The 18,952-nt window shown below is 36.9% G+C and overlaps 1 protein-coding gene across 6 annotated transcripts in view; it reads left to right on the top strand.

Moving 5' to 3' along the window:
* Positions 1–18,952, top strand: part of SLC39A12 (solute carrier family 39 member 12) — a 42,385-nt gene that overhangs the window by 16,333 nt on the left and 7,100 nt on the right. For 3 of the 6 annotated variants that reach the window (XM_017729202.1, XM_017729198.1, XM_017729199.1), the window contains 7 exons: positions 595–797; positions 5,198–5,369; positions 8,598–8,770; positions 11,005–11,157; positions 12,365–12,475; positions 14,730–14,793; positions 18,443–18,601. In XM_017729202.1, the coding sequence (XP_017584691.1) occupies positions 595–797; positions 5,198–5,369; positions 8,598–8,770; positions 11,005–11,157; positions 12,365–12,475; positions 14,730–14,793; positions 18,443–18,601 (1,035 nt within the window). Of the gene's footprint in view, positions 1–594; positions 798–5,197; positions 5,370–8,597; positions 8,771–11,004; positions 11,158–12,364; positions 12,476–14,729; positions 14,798–18,442; positions 18,602–18,952 lie in introns of those variants that run through there. The other 3 variants (XM_017729200.1, XM_017729201.1, XM_017729203.1) reach the window with 3 other exon arrangements.

Here is an 18,952-nt window from a genome sequence, read left to right as displayed (position 1 = left end):
CATGAGCTCAGATTTGGCTTAGGGATCCTGGCTCTCTCATTCTGGTTTGAGTGCTGTGAGCAGGCATGCTTCCCAGTTAATCAAAAGAGACAGAAAATTCACTGTCCTATGTTGCACTTTTGAAGTGTAAGGGCAGCAGAGCATCCTGAAGATTGATTTCAGGACACCCTAGAGAGGATCTGCCTCCTGATCTGAATACCTGGCTGTGGCATCTTAGTGTGGAGTTCCCTTTACATAAGAAAATTTTAACAGTGAAGTTGTTTAGCAATGACTAGAGAACTTCGTCAGAGATTATGATTAAATAAAAGATGAATTGCCTTTCAGTCACATCTGTTTTCCTCTGAGAATGTCATAAGCAAAACCTCTGAGCGCAGTATGTAAAGAAGGAAAGGCTGAGGAGCTGGGTGTCTGGAACTTCCAGAGCTGTGAAGCAGAAATTACCTCCAGTACCAAACTGAGAAAATAGTATTAAAATGAGGAATTGAATTAATGTTATAACAAACAAAAAAGAAAAAAATACTGTCTTTTAAATGTTTTGTCTTTTAAGTGTGCATTTTCCCATGGTAACATATCTGTTCTCTAATGAATTACTAGAACTAGAGCAACTACTAAATGTGCTTACAGCCAAAAAGACCTGCACTGTAAATGGACAATTTCACAGTCACAAAAGAAGACGTTACAGTATGGCAATCAGAGATACTGGAAGAAGAAATATTCCAGTCAAAGGAAACCATACAAAAGGAGACTATCTGAAAGGGTATTTTGAAGATCGTGAAAGAAACACAGATTGGGACCAGGTTAATTTATTTTTATGTTATTATAGTGTTGGTGGCAGAATTTCAGTGACAGAAGTTTAAATTGATTTGCAAACAATATAATATTTCTGAGGTAAGATGTATTAAGTTTCAATAAGGTATGTAGATACTGATGAAAATATACATTTATATAGCTATATTTGTTTAAATATTAATTGGGGAAAGAACTTAATGGTTGTTGAATGTGCAATTAAAGTCACTGGGAGGGGCTAACAATGGTTAGTGTTACACAGAATCAGGTGTTTCTTCAAGACACAGAGGACTGGGGAACATGGCTTTGATATTTTCACACAGAGATTTCTTGTGATCGTATGTCACAGAGTTTCCAGGACCCCTTAAGTGACCTGGTGGAAGAAGGATTGTTTTGTACTAAGGAAAACAAAGTAAATTAAAGTTTTTATGTAAGTTGCTTTTAAAAAGCTTCTGTAAATTGAAGATTGGGCATTTCCAAACTCTTTTCATAACCATCTATGGAATCCAGAAGCCTTCTTTAGAAAGTATAAAGTCTGTAAAACAGAGCCTTAGCTACTCCCCTGTATCCTCTCTGAGGACTTTGAAGGACACTGGCTCATTGCAGGTGATTTTATCCTTATCCTAAGAATTTGAAAATAAATAAATTTTGTTTATACCAAAGATCAAGATAGTAACTGACTTCCATCCTTTAGACTGGGTATCGTTCCTTAGACAAAAAACGAGACTTCAAAGTATATAATTGGAATATATTTTGATGCATACATTTGAAATATATACTTCAAAGAACACTTTTCTATTGTTTTCAGTTCTTTACCATTTACGTTAACTCAGTGGCAATGTTTCTTCTCCATTTAGGAGAATTGAGTGATGTGCAACTGACTTTTGCTGTGTGGTCATTTTATGATGGGGAACTGAGACAAATGTCATCTGGTTAAATGCTATTCTGATAGATATTTATCTGTGTAATTGGGTTGCATTTGAAATGCATACTCTATCAATACGTTTATTTCTTTGCAGCTGACCACAGAAAAGGATCATGCTGATCAGCATGATGAGGCTCTTAATGGAGTCTCAAAATAATTTTAAATTAAGGTCATTTTAAATGTGTTGCATATGAATTTTAAATTATGAGGGACAGAAATCAGTACTGATACTATCTGTAAAAGAACTTAAATTGTTCTCCAGCAATTGAAGTATTTTTAAAGCTCAGTTTTTGATTTCTTGAACTTCTGAGACCAACTGTAACTCAAAAGATAAGAGTGCAGGGGCATTATCTGAGTCTTAGGAGTCAACTGAGAGCCAAATATTCTGTATATATAAAAATAAAATCACAAAGAAAAATCTGGACAGAAGATAATTTCTCTTCTGTGTTAATTCCTACTTTCTCGGTGGTTTTTTTTCCCATTCCTCTTCTTTTTAGCTCTGCCTATTTTCCTTGACATGTTCCATTAAAACATTTTGTGTTTCGCTACTGTGTTGCTAATTTTGTCTCCTGTTTTCTGCACCCATGATAGCCATTGTGCTTCATTAGTAATGCATTCTGCTACATACAAGACATTGACTCATTTATGGCTTGTGTTTGCTAACTGCATTAAGATGTGTAATTTAATTTTTATATAGGAATTATTATTTGAAACATTACCACAGAAAAAGGGTCACTGCTTTCTTTTAAAGTCATCATTGTCTCTACATTTAAAAAAGTATATTAAAAAAGTAAGTGGCAGATGATCTAATAAGATAAATAATCTTAAATTCCATTAAACTATGTCACAATATCTATGTATTCATTTACTATTCCTCATTAAACAAACATGGATTTTGGAAACCCAAATCATCCATCCATCCATCCAGTTTTTCACATGAAAATATGCAAATTCGATTTGCTTATTTCTTTTATATCATCCTCCAGGAGCACACACCTACTTGCTTCTCTAATGGAGACGGTTCTCTGTCTCCTTATGTAAAAAAGCTTATAAGGCTGGGGCTTGCAACAGGAAAAGATGCAGGTCCTTGTGCCCCAAGTCTTACAAGAACATTTTACTAAATAGACCTTAACAGCTATTTTTTTATGTATGGGTGGACAGTTTATTTTTACAGATGAAATTTTGCTTTTCATTGAAAATTCCTGGTAATAATGTCACATTAAAATTTAGGTTCATAGTAATCCTGGACCTCATCTTGTCTATCCTACTTCTCAAAAAAGAGCCAACTTAAAAGTTAGATCAGGTTTCACAGAGCCACGTCCAGTTGAATTCTGAATGTCTCCAAATACAAAGATTATACATTCTTTTTTGGGAAACCTGTAACAGTTCTTTATTGCCCTCATATTGATGGACTTCTTTATTATAGCCAATTGGAGGCTTTTGTTGCTGCAACTGATACCTTTTGCCTCTCTTTCTTTTGCTGTATGCCTCTGAGAAGATTCTGTTTATCTTTTCCCTATAAACCACCTGAGACAGTTGAAGACTTAAGATACCCACCAAATCTTCTCTTCCCAAACTGAACAAACCCAGGTCCCTCAGCCTCTCCTGGCACATCATGTGCTGCTGTTCCCTAGCCATCTTGGTGGCCCTCCTGTGGACTTCCCTCAGTTTGCCAGTCTTGTACTGCTGGTTATTAAGCTGGACATAGTCCAGATGTGGACTCACATGTCCTGAGTGGTGGGCAATATTCTTTCTCCAGTACCTGCTGGCTCCACTCTTGCAGCCAGTGTGCAGTTAGTGCTCATTGCCACAAGGGCACACTGGTGGCTCATGTTCAAGTTTCCTGTCAGGACCCACCCCAAGGGCTTTTTCTGCAAACCTACCTTCCTTTTGGCCAGTTTTCCCTGGCCTTTATTGATGCATGGGGTTATTGTGTGTGAAGCACCATAAATTTGACTTGGCTGATCTTCATGAAGGTCTGGTCAGCCCTTTTCTTTGGCTTGTCAAGGTTCCTCAAAATACCAGCCACACCTGTCAGCATGCTGACTGGTGATCCCAGCTGGATTTCACTTGTGAATGCCATCGGGTGCACTCTGTTCCATCACTCAAGTTGTTGGTGAAAGTGTTAAATGTTATCATCCCTGCTCTGACTGGTCAGCAATGCTGCTCATAACCAGCCACAAGCTAGTCTTCCAACTTGATACCAGATGTCAGTGTTCCCTAGTTCTAGAGTCAAAACCACTGCTTAGAACAGGCAAAATTAAGGTCTTTTCCAATATGGTAGCTTCTGAATTTTCTTCATGCTCTCCTTTGGCTTGAAGGCAGAACACACTAGGTCCAGGTGACAAGATCACCCGTTATCCTGAAGGCTTGAATGTGGTTTTCAGAAAGAATATATCAGTGCTCAATTAATTCAGTTTCTTAGTGAACCACAAGGCATATTTTACTTCACTAATGGATGAGCAAAGGCAGGATTGTGTTGGGTTTTAACTGAATTATTTAAAAGTAATTATACTTAACAACTTCAAAAGAAGCTTAAGCTTCAGTAATAAGAGAAAGAATATTTAGGAATCCCTTGAGTCTCAGATGCAGACCAATTTAAATGAATTTTTTTTTTTTAATATTGAATCACAGCTCATCAGATGAGATTAAGAAATGATTATTCCTTTAAGTAACATAACATATTTGATCTGGGGTTCTTCTGTTTAAAAGTGTTTACAGAAATTTCCACTAGAAGTTTTCTTATGCTAACTGCTCATGTTTTTACTAGAAGTTTCATCCTGGAGAGGAAAACCCAATTCTTCATGAAAATTTTTGAAATATAAACGGTCCCATGAAAAATTGCTTCTTTTGACAAAGAGATGCTCCAAACAAGAACAAAAGTTAGTTGGAATTCTGAAGTACCTCTAATAATACAATTATTAAGCATCTTTCGACCAATTTTAGACTATGTAACATCTAGTCTGCTGACATGCCCTCATTTAATGAATTTAAAAAGCTAACTTATTTCCATATCTTGGAAAGATATACTGAAGATCCAGTACAAGGACAAATCTCAGTATTGCTTTGATATAGGCAGTACCTTATATTAATAGAACTATTGCTGCAAATAGTGCACTTTCACAAGAATAGCTAAGGGTATGGTTCATATTAGCATTAAAACATTTTTCTTAACACGTATGACAATAAAATATTGAGAGATATTACTTTGTACGATCTTTATGACACTAAGTGGCTTCAATAGAAATTGAGCTGCTTTATCCCAAAGATTCTGGTCTTTCTGAAATATATAGCAGTATCAAGTTTACATGGGAAAAAAATGCAGTAATTGAAGTAATTAAACTAATTTAAGCAAGAAAGAGTATATATATAGCAGGTTTCTTCTAGGCTGGACAGCCCTGTGTTCTAAGTTTCTGTATTTAACCTCAAAGTTAAATGCAGGTATATGCAACATGTTCATGTAACTGTATATACTTTTCTACAAAGGTTTGTTTCTCTGCCAATGAACTTGTGAAGATATTTTTGAAAAACAGTTCTTCCTCCATTTCTAAGGACCACTTCAAGCAAATCAGTCCAGCTATCATTCAACAACTTTTAAGTTGTTCATGTCAGCTTCCTGACTTCAAGCAGACAAAGCTTCCACCAACAACTGTGGAAAGTGAGTTATGTTCTTATTAATAAATTATCATTTAAATTCAGATAAAGAGATGCAAGGACTTCCAGAGACATTTCATTTATTAATAAACCAAAACATAATGGGATTTATGCCCTTTGTAATTTATGCATCCTATAATTTCATAGCATATGTGTCAGATAATATTGAGAAGTGAGGAGATTCAATGGTCTTTTTATTTTATAGTACTTGGAATTATATTTCCATATGTAAGGTTTTATTTTCTTCATTTGTTAGAGGACTGCTTGATATTGCCAGCAGGTAGGCAATAACAAGTCCTTATCAGTGGATAAGGGCTTATTTTGTGAAACTTGCACCAGGTTTAAATTGGAATCACTGCATTGCTCTTACATATAGAATCAGGGTCACATTAGCTGGCATTTCATACCATGATGTGACAAATGCTTGATATAGATAAGTTCTGTGTGAATGCTAATGGTGTTTCAGCTTGAGACATTTTATAGCAGAGGAGCTTTGAGGATACTATTGTAGTAAGAAAAATATCCAGAAAAACAGTAACAGGGCAGTAGGACTTGTGTGATAGAGCTGGAACAAGAACTGGGTTAGAGTATAATCAGGTTGTTTCCACTTGCAGTTGTAGCCCTCACATGACTCTGCTTCCAGAAGTTTCTGCCCCATCTGTTCCATGGATTCCACTTCTCCTGTAATCAATCCTTAGTCCACCTTATAAAAGAAAAATTTGGATCTGATCTGACCTGAGGGTTTCCTAATGTGTTTTCTGGGCTTTTTTTTTTCTTAATTTTAACCCAGTGATATCTGGGAAGTGGCTACAAATCAAAGTGTGCAGGTGTAATACCAGAGACATTAATTTTGGGGGGGGATATGGTCATTTGGGAATGACCAAAACGGAATGGCCATCTAAGCATAAATGCCTGCATCTAGAGGAGAACTTTTTAGGCTACAAATCAATGTCTTCAATACCTTTATCCTAATATCTACATGGCCAGCTTTGGATGACTAGGTCTTTTTGGAGCTAGTAAGTTTTCTCCACATCCTGCTGCCCAATGATCCTTATGGAACAGCACATGAATTATAAAGCATGAACGGACACACGTGGATATCGCAGAACTAAAAAGCATGGGAGAACACTCTTGGATATCTCAGGAATTGTTATAGGAGAGAGACATACAGAATAGGAAGAATCATTATGGGTCTTCAATAAGGAGCAGTCCTTCTTTCTTACCTTATCTCTCTTCTCATTACCTGAACACCGTGCAGTCTTCACTGCTTTGATCTTTTCTGTGCTACACAGATATGACCATTTTTCAGATCAGGAATCAAGCGACAAAGAAAGAAAAGAAAGTAACTTACCCAGGTCATATACAAGGTTCATGAATAATTCACTGTTAAGTGGGATTCTTCCAAGTCTAAAGCCATCAGCCCAATCAATGACATTTTAGTGATCTCATAAAGGTGAGAGATGAGAAAAACTGAACTATTCAAGTGCAGAATGGAATTAATAAGGCCCTTTCTGCAGCCCTTTCCCTGTGCTTTTTGACAAAGGAAGGTTTCCATGACCACAGAGATATTTCTGCTGTCTTGATACAGATAAAGGACTCCGTGTTTGACCTATGTGTGACCTAGTGACATGAGCATAGGCTCATTAGTTTTATTCTGAGTTCTATTTTACAGACAGGATATGCTGTTTTGGCTAAGTCACCAAGGCTTGGTCTTCCATATATATCTACTATACTCTTGTATTTGAATGTGCAGTCTGTGAAATTAACTGTCTGATTTTATGAGGTGCTGAACATTTGCAGTGCTTTTAAAGTTTGAAACATTAAGTAAAGTTCTGAATATTTTGGCATTAATTCCTTTATGTGTGTTTCTTATGAGTGTTTTACCTCCCATTTTAACACTTCCATACAAATTAATCAGGATTCATATTGTGCAAAATTTCATGTTGGAAATGTGAGCAGTATGTAACTCTGAAGAATTTTAAGAGTAACATTCAAAAAAATCCCAGTAATCTGGGAAAAATATGTTGGTGGTCTTGGTGTATTAATTGAAGGGATGTATTTCCACAGCAGATTTGTAAATACAAGTTGAACCAAAATGTTCATGCTTAGAACCTAAATTATATCCCTACATTCATTTGAGGTTTTAGGCCTTTATTTGTTTACAGAAAAGGATTTGGTTAAAAATGGGTGTTGACTGTAAAGATACACAGGTGTGGCATGTGAGAACATAGAATCTCAAGCATAAACCTGCTAAAAGAGGAAGAAAATGCAGAGCAGTATTCACTGTGCTGCTCTGAGTGTCTCTAATTTGCATAGCCACAGTCTGTTTAGCTCTTAAGGTTTGACATTTCGAAGCACCAGACTATTACATGTAAAGCCTGAAAAAATGAATGTTTTCTGGGCTTCTAATTCTGTCATCTGTATCACACATGACTAGAAAAATCTATGTGGCTGTTGTGGCTTAACCCGAGACAGCAGCTAAATATGAAGTAGCCACTTGCACACTCCCCCACTGCCTACCCCCCCAGGGGTTGGGGAGGAGAATTGGAGAAAGGTAAAACCCATTGCTTGAGCTATGTTCAGTTTAATAATTGAGATAAAGTAAAATATACAATTCACGCTACTCCATCTCCTACTACTATGATGACTAGTACTGGAAAGGAACATTAAAAAAAAAAAGAGAGAGGGAAATAAACGCCAAGATAAACAAGTGATGCACAATACAATTGCTCACCACCTGCCAACGGATGCCCAGCTCAACCCAGGCAGCAATCAGCCCCTCCTGGCCTATTACCCCTGTTTATACACTGGGCATGACGTTCTGTGGTGTGGAATATCCCTTTGGCCAGTTTGGTCAGCTGTCCCAGCTATTTCCCCCCTCACCCCTTCCTCAGTTTCTTGTGCAGCTCCTCAATTTCAGAGCATGAAACACTGAAAAGTCCTTGGCTCAGTGCAAGCACTACTCAGCAACAACCAAAACATAACAGTGTGTTATCAACATTATTCTCATCCTGAATCCAAAACTCTGCTCTGTACCAGGTACTAGGGAAATTAATCCCAGCTGAAATCAGACAGCGGCACAATGAATCACTTCTCCTGTGTGCTTGTATATAGAGGTATTAAAACATACCCTTGCAAACAATTACAAATACAAAACAAATACTCGAACACAAATACAAATACTGGATGATTAAAGGTGCCCTTGTTTTGTTTCATTTGTTTTCCCCTACAGAATATGGTTACAGCACTGTTGCTGTTTTACTTATTACTGTTGGATCTATGTTTGGTACAACTCTCATTTTATTTAACTCCTGTCAAGAAATCTATACACTCATTTTACAGCTATTTGTTGGTTTGGCTGTTGGAACCCTTTCTGGAGATGCATTGCTACATCTTATTCCTCAGGTAAGTAATAGACACTTCAGTGCTTTTAAAATGTTGACACATTTGTGTGTGCACACACACGGAAAAAAGTTTCATTTAAACCTGGATAATGCTCATCAGTTTATAAATAAAGCTTTCCCTGAAATCCCCCCAGCATTCCAATTACGTTTGCACTCTGTAGCTCAGAGAGAAATTAAAAATAATAACTAGTAGAAATCCATGATTGATGGTGATGCCACAAAGATTTTTTGCCTTTTCTTTTATACCCCTGTTATACCTTTTTACAACTTCTGTATTCCTAGTGCTTTTTGCCTACACTCTTGGGCTTGCTTGTCAAGCTAAGAAACTAAACATCTTAGAAGCTTCGTAGCTAGGGATCAGTGTGCCCCAGACCCCAAGGTCCTCTCCAGAATACACTCTGTGAACCAAGATAGAACCATCCAGGGGAAGGTTCCTGGGCTGGGGGGGGGAGCGGGGGTGTCTCACTTGAGCCTCTCATTGGGGAATTTTTGATAGATGTGCTAATTAGTAACACCTATAATGTTATACCTGATCTTTTGGGGCATATTTGGTGGGGTGCATTTCAATGCATACAACCTGGACGTGTGCACTTAAGGATCCTTAAAATAAATACCAAGGTAAAATCCCTTTTCCCCTTCTAACCATGTACAACTCTTGATTTTAAGACCAGGAAAAGGCATCAATGGATTCAAAGAAAATAAAGTTCCTATTTTCAAAAAGACTTTTCAGAAACCCCACAAGTCCTGTGCAAGCCAAGTGCTAGTTGGGCATTAATTTCTTTCATGAGGCAGATTCTGTAACACATTTTAACAGAAATTGTTCAAAGGTTTTATGAGGCATCCATAGTCCCCTCCACACATTGTTCCAGAGAACCAGGATCTATCAGCCTAATTAATCCCGAGGCCTAGAACTGCAATAAAATGGGTGCCATGATCTTTTCCTAAATTCATAATCCAAATTTTAAGAACAGGATAACATGCAAAACAGAACCAAATTTTCCATTGTGTATTCATTTGTTTTTGACAGAGGTTCCTCTGGTATGACACATATGTTATGAGTAGACTTCTAGTGGTCATAGAAGAAGCTTCACTTAAGATTCTGGTCAAAATTTTCTTCATACTCGATGCATCATCTCTGGAAGCAAAACTGGGAGAGTGTTTCAAGGAAGGCAATTCTCACTCACACAATTGCATTTCTTGCAGCAACACCTTTTAAGTGTGAAAGTATTCTCTTTCACCAGTTTCAAGTGATGTATCCAGTAGCCTTTAGAGCCCTCACTTTCAGAGCAAAGGAGGGGTCCTGTGCTGTGACACTGGGGAAAAAAAGGAAGCACACCTACCAATAGAAATGAATTTTTGCATTAATTATACATTAATTAATTTATTCATTATTTTCACAGAATCACAGAGTTACAGAATTACAGAATAGTCAGAGTTGGAAGGGACCTCTGGAGATCATCTTGTCCAATCCACTGCCAAGGCAGGATCACCTAGAGCAGGTCACAGAGGAATATATCGAGGAGTTTTTGAATGTCTCCAGAGAGGGAGAATCCACAACCTCCCTGGGCAGCCTGTGCCAGTGCTCTGCCAGCCCCAATGTAAAGAAGTTCTACTTCATATTGAGGTAGAACTTCTTGTGTTCTAGTTTATGGCCATTGCTCATCCTGTGGCTGGGCACCACTGAAAAGAGCCTGGCACCATCCTCTTGGCACCCACCTCTGAGATATTTATATCCATTGATGAGATCCCCTCTCAGACTTCTCTTCTCTAGACTGAACAGGCCCAGCTCCCACAGACTCTTCTCATAAGAGAGGTGCTCCAGTCCCATAAACATCCTTGGGGCCTCTGCTGGACCCTCTCCAGTAGCTCCTTATCTATTTTCAATATGAAGTTTATATAGTAACATGATTCAAGTAATTTTAATAGCATTTTAACATCAATATATTGCAAACAAGATATATCTCATATATATAAAAGGTAATTTCATAAACTGTCCCTAAAAATACTGTTACTTTCACAACTGAGAGATGAAGAAGTGTAACAGAGGTTTATAATAATAATTCATTTCATCCTCTCCTATTCAGCTGATTATTTCAAAAGACACAATTTAACTTTGAAAGAACCGGGAAAATAAAATTCTGAGAATAACTTGAATTAACACATTATGACTTGCTCTAGAAAAAATTAAAACATTGTCATTTAATTTTTTTTTTAACTTTGTCTCTTTTATTTCAGACTCTTGGTTTACATAAACATGAAGCACAAGATTTAGAACATTTCTATGAGGGAAAAGAATATATTTGGAAACTTTTGGGAATAATTGGAGGAATTCATGGATTTTTCCTGATAGAAAAGTGTTTCTTTCTTTTGGTAACACCTCGTGACCAGGTAAAGCTTTGTACAATTCATCCTTTAAAAAAACACTTGTATTTTGAGATTTTGCAGTGCATAGAATGTTAGAATGATTGCGGAAATTATAATTTCTGTGAGTTAAATGAAGCATTGATAATTGCTTTCCAAAGTGCTCCTACCAGATTGACCTTCAGTTTCTCTTTTGCTTTGCTCTGTGGATTGTGCTTGCTTCATGAGTGTGTTCCATATATTTATAACTCAAGAAGGGAACAGTTAATCGGATGTGTTCCATAAGCCTGCATTCATGACTCGCACTGGAGCAGGTGAAAAGTGTGTATCCATATGAAATCGCAACGACAGTTGTTTGCTCTAGGCTCTGTTTGAAGAGGAGAAAGATGTAATAGAAAGATAGATGCAAGCATAAGATATTTTCAAGAATGATATCTTAAAATTTTCAGATTGCTTTTGATCCCTATCTCAATGATTTGAAAATCTAATATGTGGGTTGCAGTCAATAGGACCCAATTTTATATTGATAATATCGCCTTGCTCACGGCTATGCTAACAGTAATTCTAATACTTTATTTTACTGTGGCTGGAGCCTGAAAGTAGGATTATGCACAAGGATATAATGTAACAAAAAATGTGACAGCTCATTAAGCATGAGAGACAATCTTAATGTCACTTAAGAAGGCTAAACCTTTGCTGGTTCTGTTCTGCAGAGAGTGTGAAGACTGGCCTGATTTAGACATGCAGAAATGACTCCCAATTCCCACTACCTTTGATTCAGCCATAGGAATATAATGTGAGATTAATAGAAGGAGAATATTTTGATGATGGTGATATTTTATTTGCTCGGTAAAAAGGAGTCCTTTTTGTTACTTGCTTGAGAGAAAGCTTTTATCATCATCCCACAAGTCTTTAAACTTTTTCTACTGAGAACTAGATGAATTCTCTGAGTTAATTTTTAAATCTATGTCACCTTTCAATTTTAGTTTGATTTTTAAAATAAATTTAGTTTTATCAAACCATTGTGGTTGTCACTGATTTATCTGATTCACTTTCCAGGGTTTTTTAACAAAATAAGCATTAGGAACTGTTGATGCCAGATGGTGATCTTTTTCAATAGATTTTGTTTGGAAAAAAATTATTCTTAAAAATGCTAAATTTTCACAAAAGACTGAGAAATGCTACACCTGTGTTCATTGGGTTTCAGAACTAATTGCAAAGCATCTTCATTCAGCAGGGCATTTCTTTAGTTAATGGGCACTGGGGACATTCCCATGATCTTCCAGTGGAGTCTGAATTAAATGAACAGTCAGGCAGAGGCAAATCTACTTCAACCATACAGTTGGTAGGTTACCAATATGACATACTTCCCTGAATTTATATTCTTCTTTCTCTGTTCCTCAAAATAAATGAACAAAATTAATGTAATAAATCAGTATTTTCAGTCTTTATTGATTTGTTATTACTTGACATGATTGTCAAGAATCTCTAAATTTTGAAGCTTATAATGAGCTTTCATGGAGATATTAAGAACAGATATTTTACAATAACTCTTCTTAAGTGTGTATCAGATTGATATAACAATACACTTCCTGTATTGTTATACATTTTGTTGATAAAATTCTTGAAGATTTTCCTCCTCCCTTCTTTTTAAACATTGACCATATGTAAAGACAGACTCTCCCATAGGAAAAACTTCAGAATTTTCTGCAGTGAGAGTTAAGTGCATAATTAGTGAAAAGATTAAATCCTGGGCAGTTCTCGGGCATTCTTCCATAGATGTGAAGAGTAACGTAAACACTGTGGATATCTGGGAATGGTGCTTGCCTATACGAAGTTACACACTTTTATACTGGTCTGCGGATATTATCCAGACAGATAAATCTTTGCAAATTAATATGAGTCATAACATTTAAAATGCTTTCTCTTTCTTTCAACAAATCTCTTCAGTTTATGTCCAGTATCTGGATGCATAGGTAAACTCCATTTTACTAATGTAGTTGTGATGGGCAAGAGCCTCACGAGTCACCGCTAATCTCCAAAACACCGTTGGGAAACTCTCAATTGAAAACAGAGCAAACAGAGGAGTGAAGCATGTTTACTATTTTTTGAGACGTCATAGCTTCCTGTTTATGATAAAAAATGATCATGTCATTCCCCTCAGCTGCAAAATCCCCCCAAAGTTCTATATAGATCACATGAATTACCCTGGCTGAGCTGGTTTGTACAAGAGCAGCCAATTTTGCAGAATCATGTGAGTAATACTAAGACAAACACTGGTTGACTAAGAAAAACTTATAAATCCTTCAGGTCAGTAATTAGTCTTGCAGTTTTTGACTCAGAGTTCAAAGAAGTGACATGTGAATAAATATTATAGGCGAACTGGAACAATTACTGGAATTCATATGACTGGCTGCAATCATGGGAATTAGAGACATTTATTTTACCTTTATAATGTAGAATATGAAAAACAATTATTTTTCCTTCTTTCCTCATGCATCTACAGCACATATCCTTCATCACAACCAAGCTAATACCAGCCAATAAACATATTCTATTTTGTAGCCAGTGCACATCTCTGGTACAATTTTTGGAGTGGTGGCTGCTGTCCCTGACACAGTGCTCTTGTGCTGTTGTTGACTCCACTGGCTGCCACAATACATTTAACACATTTTTTTGGGGAAAAAAAACCCCCAGCAAATAAAATTCAGTCTTTCTAGTTTCAAGAAAACAAGTCTTTTGGCTTATCTCTTCCCTCACATGAGTTTCTAATAATTTCTCCAATCAGAAAGCAAAGCCCCAGGGAGGTAGGGGCAGTGAGAGATTACTCATGTTCTCCCTTCTCTCCCAACAGTTGCAATATCTATTAATTAAACGTTAGGGCTGATACATCAACTTATCTCTGTAGGATAAGGAAGCAGACACTGTTTCTTTCTTCACTTGAAATGAGGGTAAATTTCACCATGGAGCGTACTCAAGTGCTGCCATACCCAGCTAGTGTTGCCTGGTGCCGAGATGAAGCCCCTGCTAAAAGCAAGACACAAGACACTGGAGACTGCACCACCCTGAAGAAAACCTCCTATATTTTGAAAGGGGGTGAAACTACTGATTATCATCTCTTTTTAGTCTTGTGTTTTCACAAAGAAACTGTGAAGAGCATGAGTGCCAAAGAGACTACCTATTTTTCCTTGGAAATCCTGTGGACACATTCTCCAAGAAAATACAGTCATCCAATCATGACAAAATCAAAACATGCAATTTTAATTATAATGTCCCTTTTAGTCTTGCATTTGGCTCAGATTTTTTGTGTATTCAAGCAGAAGTGTGGTTTTCTTGGGCTACAACAATGCCTATGAAAGTCTTTCTTCCTACCTGAATTAGACTTAACCCTCTCTTGGCAAGGCATATTTCTTTTTTATGTGTTTCTGCATTACCAATCACACTGCCAGTGGCCAGTAAATTATTCTAATGATATCTGTGCAAATAACAATTGACTATCTTTAATTCAAATGCTTGAACTTAGTTGATATTTTCCTGTATTTATGGCAGCAGCTGGAAGAGCCCCTTAACACTGATGTATTATCTTTGCTTTTAACTAGAGAAGCCCAGAAGATTCTGAACCTGCTGAAGTTCCTCCAGAGAGCAAGGTGATCAGCAAAAAAAGTTAGTATCAATAAAAACACTAGGCAAGACAGGAAAATCCTTCAAATGTATTTTCTAAGATGGAATTGAAAGTGTGCAGCTGGCTTAGCTCTGTGTTTGCTTTGTGCTACATCACCACATCTCATGGCGCCTGGCTACATAATTTAATCTCTGCTTAAAGACCTTCTCAGCTGCCAACCCTGTAATTGTGAAGTTCATTAATCTTACACTGTCCTTGCTTTAGTATTTGCTGTCTCACTGTTGCAATCTACTTTTCTAAAGCCTTTGCTTAAAGGGAAATAGTCAAAAATTAATACAAAACATATTTTTATGATTTTAAACTTACCTCAGGCTTTTATTTCTGAAGGTGGTGAAACATTTGTTTTGTTGGCTCCCTATGCTAATATAATTCTATGTCCTTCTTTTCTTACACAATAAAGCAGTAGACTCTTTAAACCAGTAATGATTAATTACAGGTATGGAATTACAGCTTCATGATGGCTCTCAGTTTTAGAATAATCTGTTTGCTTCTGAGAACTTCAGATAATTCCTGTCTTCTGTGGTTTTTTGCTGCTTAGTTACTAAAAATAGCAAAATAGAGTACAAACCAAATTTTGCCTTTAACTGTACTTTATGACCTTGGTGAATTCAGTAGAGTTGCAGTTATTCAACTGAGGGAATAATATTTTAATTGAAATCAGTTTATTTACTATAATTACCTCCCCTTTCTTTTGTGATGTCAGATCTCAGGTCATCAGTTTGAGTTATTTAAATATGTCATTATCTTCTTCCAGGTTTTTAATGTTCTCTTCTGCTCTTGTGGACTTCATTTCTATTTCTGAAGCATTAGAAATCTGGATTTTCATTTCTTCACTCTCACCTCTCCAGTAGTACACAATCCAGTGCAAGTTTGAGCATGACTACATACTTCATCTCTAGATATTTCTGTTCAGTTCAATCATCATTACCTGATAGGCACCAACAAATTTCTAGTGATCTCAATGTTATTTGTTCCAACTAACTCAATTTGGGATAGTTTCCCAGTAATCTTTGTTTAGTTTAATTTTTTCTCATACCTGGGTCTTATCTCCATAAGTGAAATCTTAGTAGGGAAGCGGGGGGAGGTTATTTGGGGGTTTTTCTGGGAATACATAATTACAAAAGTTTGTTTCATTACAGTTCTTTTAAATAGCTAAGTGCATAAACATACTTGGGTTCCTTGATACTGAGCTAGATGTTTCTTCCATGAAACTGAACGGAATCTGCAGGTCTAAGAGAGAAGCCTGACAACTCCAGAACTGCAAAGCTTCACTGTAAATGCCTGTCAAGTAGGACTGCAAAAGGAGTCAATCACCTTAGATAATCAGGGAGATGAAAGAAAAAGACATCTGACTGGCCTCATTTATCCATACTTTTTGTATCAAGATCAGAGAAGACCAAACAGTAGCATTTTATATTTGGTATACTTAGTGACACTTTACATTTACTAAAACTATTTTTTCTGTGTTGGTCATGGAAACATTGGGAAAAGATCTATTTATGGATAAATGTTTGCTTCAAAATCTTATTCTAAACTTAAAAACTGTAGTATATGTTGAGGTCCTGTACCCATTAGTTTTATGAAAATTATAGAATAGAATTTGCTATGAGTTCTAATCCCCTCTTTAAGCAGAGAAAAAGTAAGGTTTTTGGAGAAGAAGAGGCTTTGTAGAAATAGTTAAGGTAATAAGTTAGTACTCAGAGTTCGTGTTGGAATATAATGCAGTGAGATAACTGCCAGTAACGAAGCTGCTTTAAAATATGCTGAAAGTAAAGTAAGATAAACATTCATATTTATTTATACATACATCTTCTTAACTTTCTGTCAAGGAAGTTCACAAAACTTAAATCTGTAATTGCTCCATGTTAACCTGATTCCTGTGCTATACTACAATACACTGGAATGAGTCCCAGTAATCATGGTATATCTTCTCCAACAATCAGATACTTGAACAAAACAGACCAATAAGACCTCAGGGCAGGCCATGATTTCACCCTTGCCAGTGCTTATTACAAATCACAAACTTAATGTAACGCAGCAATCTATTATTTCTATGTAATTCATGCTCTGTGCTATTGGTTATAAACTGCCCATAGTGTTTAGAAAGAACTGTGCAAACTGGGGACATCCACGTCCGGCTCTGTAAGCTGGCAGCAAAATCTAACAAGCCTGCCAATTTTTCTGAACCCACAGAGCTCCCAGGCAACTAGGGAGGATTTTCTGAATACGGTTGTTAGGCTTTTATGTGCTCTGTGTTTTTCATAATAGTCTGAAGGCTTGAGTTCTAGCCAGTTTCTGTAAGAAAAACATCTCCCCCATCACTATAAAATGTTCATCTCTGAGAAACATTACTGGAGTGAAACCTTGTAATAACTGTATTCAGACAGGTCTGTGCAGCTTCATGTTTGTTCCTTAGTCTGTCATACTATGTCGATGTGGGGTCACCAAAAGTCAGAAAAATACATATTTAGGGCCCAAATCATGACCCTGCTCCTTCAGGCCTGAAACCAACCCTTTTCAAAGTGTTCTGTCCATTCTGTGTAGAGGGAAGCTGGATGGGTTTCTTGACAGACATTAGGCAGCCGCTTGTAAGATTGTGGGTAAAATGAATGAAACAAAGTACAGGATGGGGCAGCTAATTAAGTGTTGCTAAGTTTAGACATTGAACTTATATGGAGCCTTGTTGCTTCTTGAAGAGATATACTCCCTCCCTGTGAATCTGTTCAGCATTCCACCCAGCTGTTACAGGCTGGGCAGAGAGACTGTCCCTAATTCCCTAGCTTGAGCTCAGTACTTGCATCACTAGTGGCACCTTTCCACTCATGTCAAGTGACATGATGCCATGAACACCCAGTACACTGTTTCACAGTAAACAAGGTCACAGAGCAGTATGGGAAAGACAAACAGCCATCTACACCCAGGAGTGGTGCTCCAGATAGGAGTACTATGGGCATAACAGCCATTAATTGATTGGAACAAATATTGGATATAAGCATTCTGTAACCCTCTACTATAAGTGATACTCTTAGGCTTGTTGTCTTTCATTTCTATCTTTCACTGTAACGCAACTGCATAAGAAAACTAAACCCTGCAAATATTACTCAACAGTAGTAAGCTTCACAGGATTAAAACAATCAGCTGTGTGAGACCAAATATTTATCTTCACTATAGCTGTGCAATTCTGTGAGCAACTGTGGAAGAACTCCACATAACATCTAGCAAAACTTGTGTGAATTTCATCAAATAAAGAAAGAATATAGAAATAAATTGATATAAAGAAAGATATAAATAAAGAAATATAATAGAAACCCTTAGAATGCATCGTGAGACTGGACTCAAACCAAAATTTTTGTCTAATAGTTGACCTAGTAAGAATAAGGAAGTTATTTCCTGGTATCTGCATCTCATTTTGAATTGTTCTGGAACCTTCTTTTTTTGTTTCAAATGTATTGACGGACATGTAATAACAAGGACAAAGCAGATAAACACTATTTCCCTCTGATTATCATGACTTTTTGTAATGTTATATGCAAAGTCACAAAAAACCCCAAATCATTTGTAATATAACAAAAGTGGCAATATCTGTTTGGGTTAAAACTGGGCTTTTTATCTGTTTGTTTGTTTTCCGAGGTAAGAAAATCAGCTTGTTAGCAATAATGGTTCTGGTGGGTGACAGTCTTCACAATTTTGCTGATGGCTTGGTAATAGGAGCAGCATTCTCATCCTCAACAGAAACAGGTGTGACAACGACTGTTGCTATTTTATGCCATGAAATTCCTCATGAAATGGGTAAGAAATACATGTATGTATTTTTCCTGATTGGCTTTGCATTTCCAGGTTTCCTAAAAAGTTCTTTCCTGTATGACATTTGTGGGAATTCTTGTTTATAGCATCATGAATTATAACATTACTATGTGAGGCTGATACTTTCTTTGCCCTTCACAAAAACCAGGGGAGGCTTCTGCACTCATTACTGGATGCCTTCCCATCTCGCCTTCTCCAAATGCAAATGACATCAGGTCAGGAGTGACCTGTTATTCTTATGTGTACAGACACAAAAAATAATAAACTGTAAGCAAGACCCATGTGTGCATAATGGCCATGCCTGACACAATGGCCTATCCAAGAGTTTCAATATGC

The sequence above is a fragment of the Corvus brachyrhynchos genome, unplaced genomic scaffold (genome assembly GCF_000691975.1).
Source record: "Corvus brachyrhynchos isolate BGI_N302 unplaced genomic scaffold, ASM69197v1 scaffold142, whole genome shotgun sequence".
Taxonomy (NCBI): Eukaryota; Metazoa; Chordata; class Aves; order Passeriformes; family Corvidae; genus Corvus; species Corvus brachyrhynchos.
This window is presented reverse-complemented; position numbering and strand designations above follow the sequence as displayed.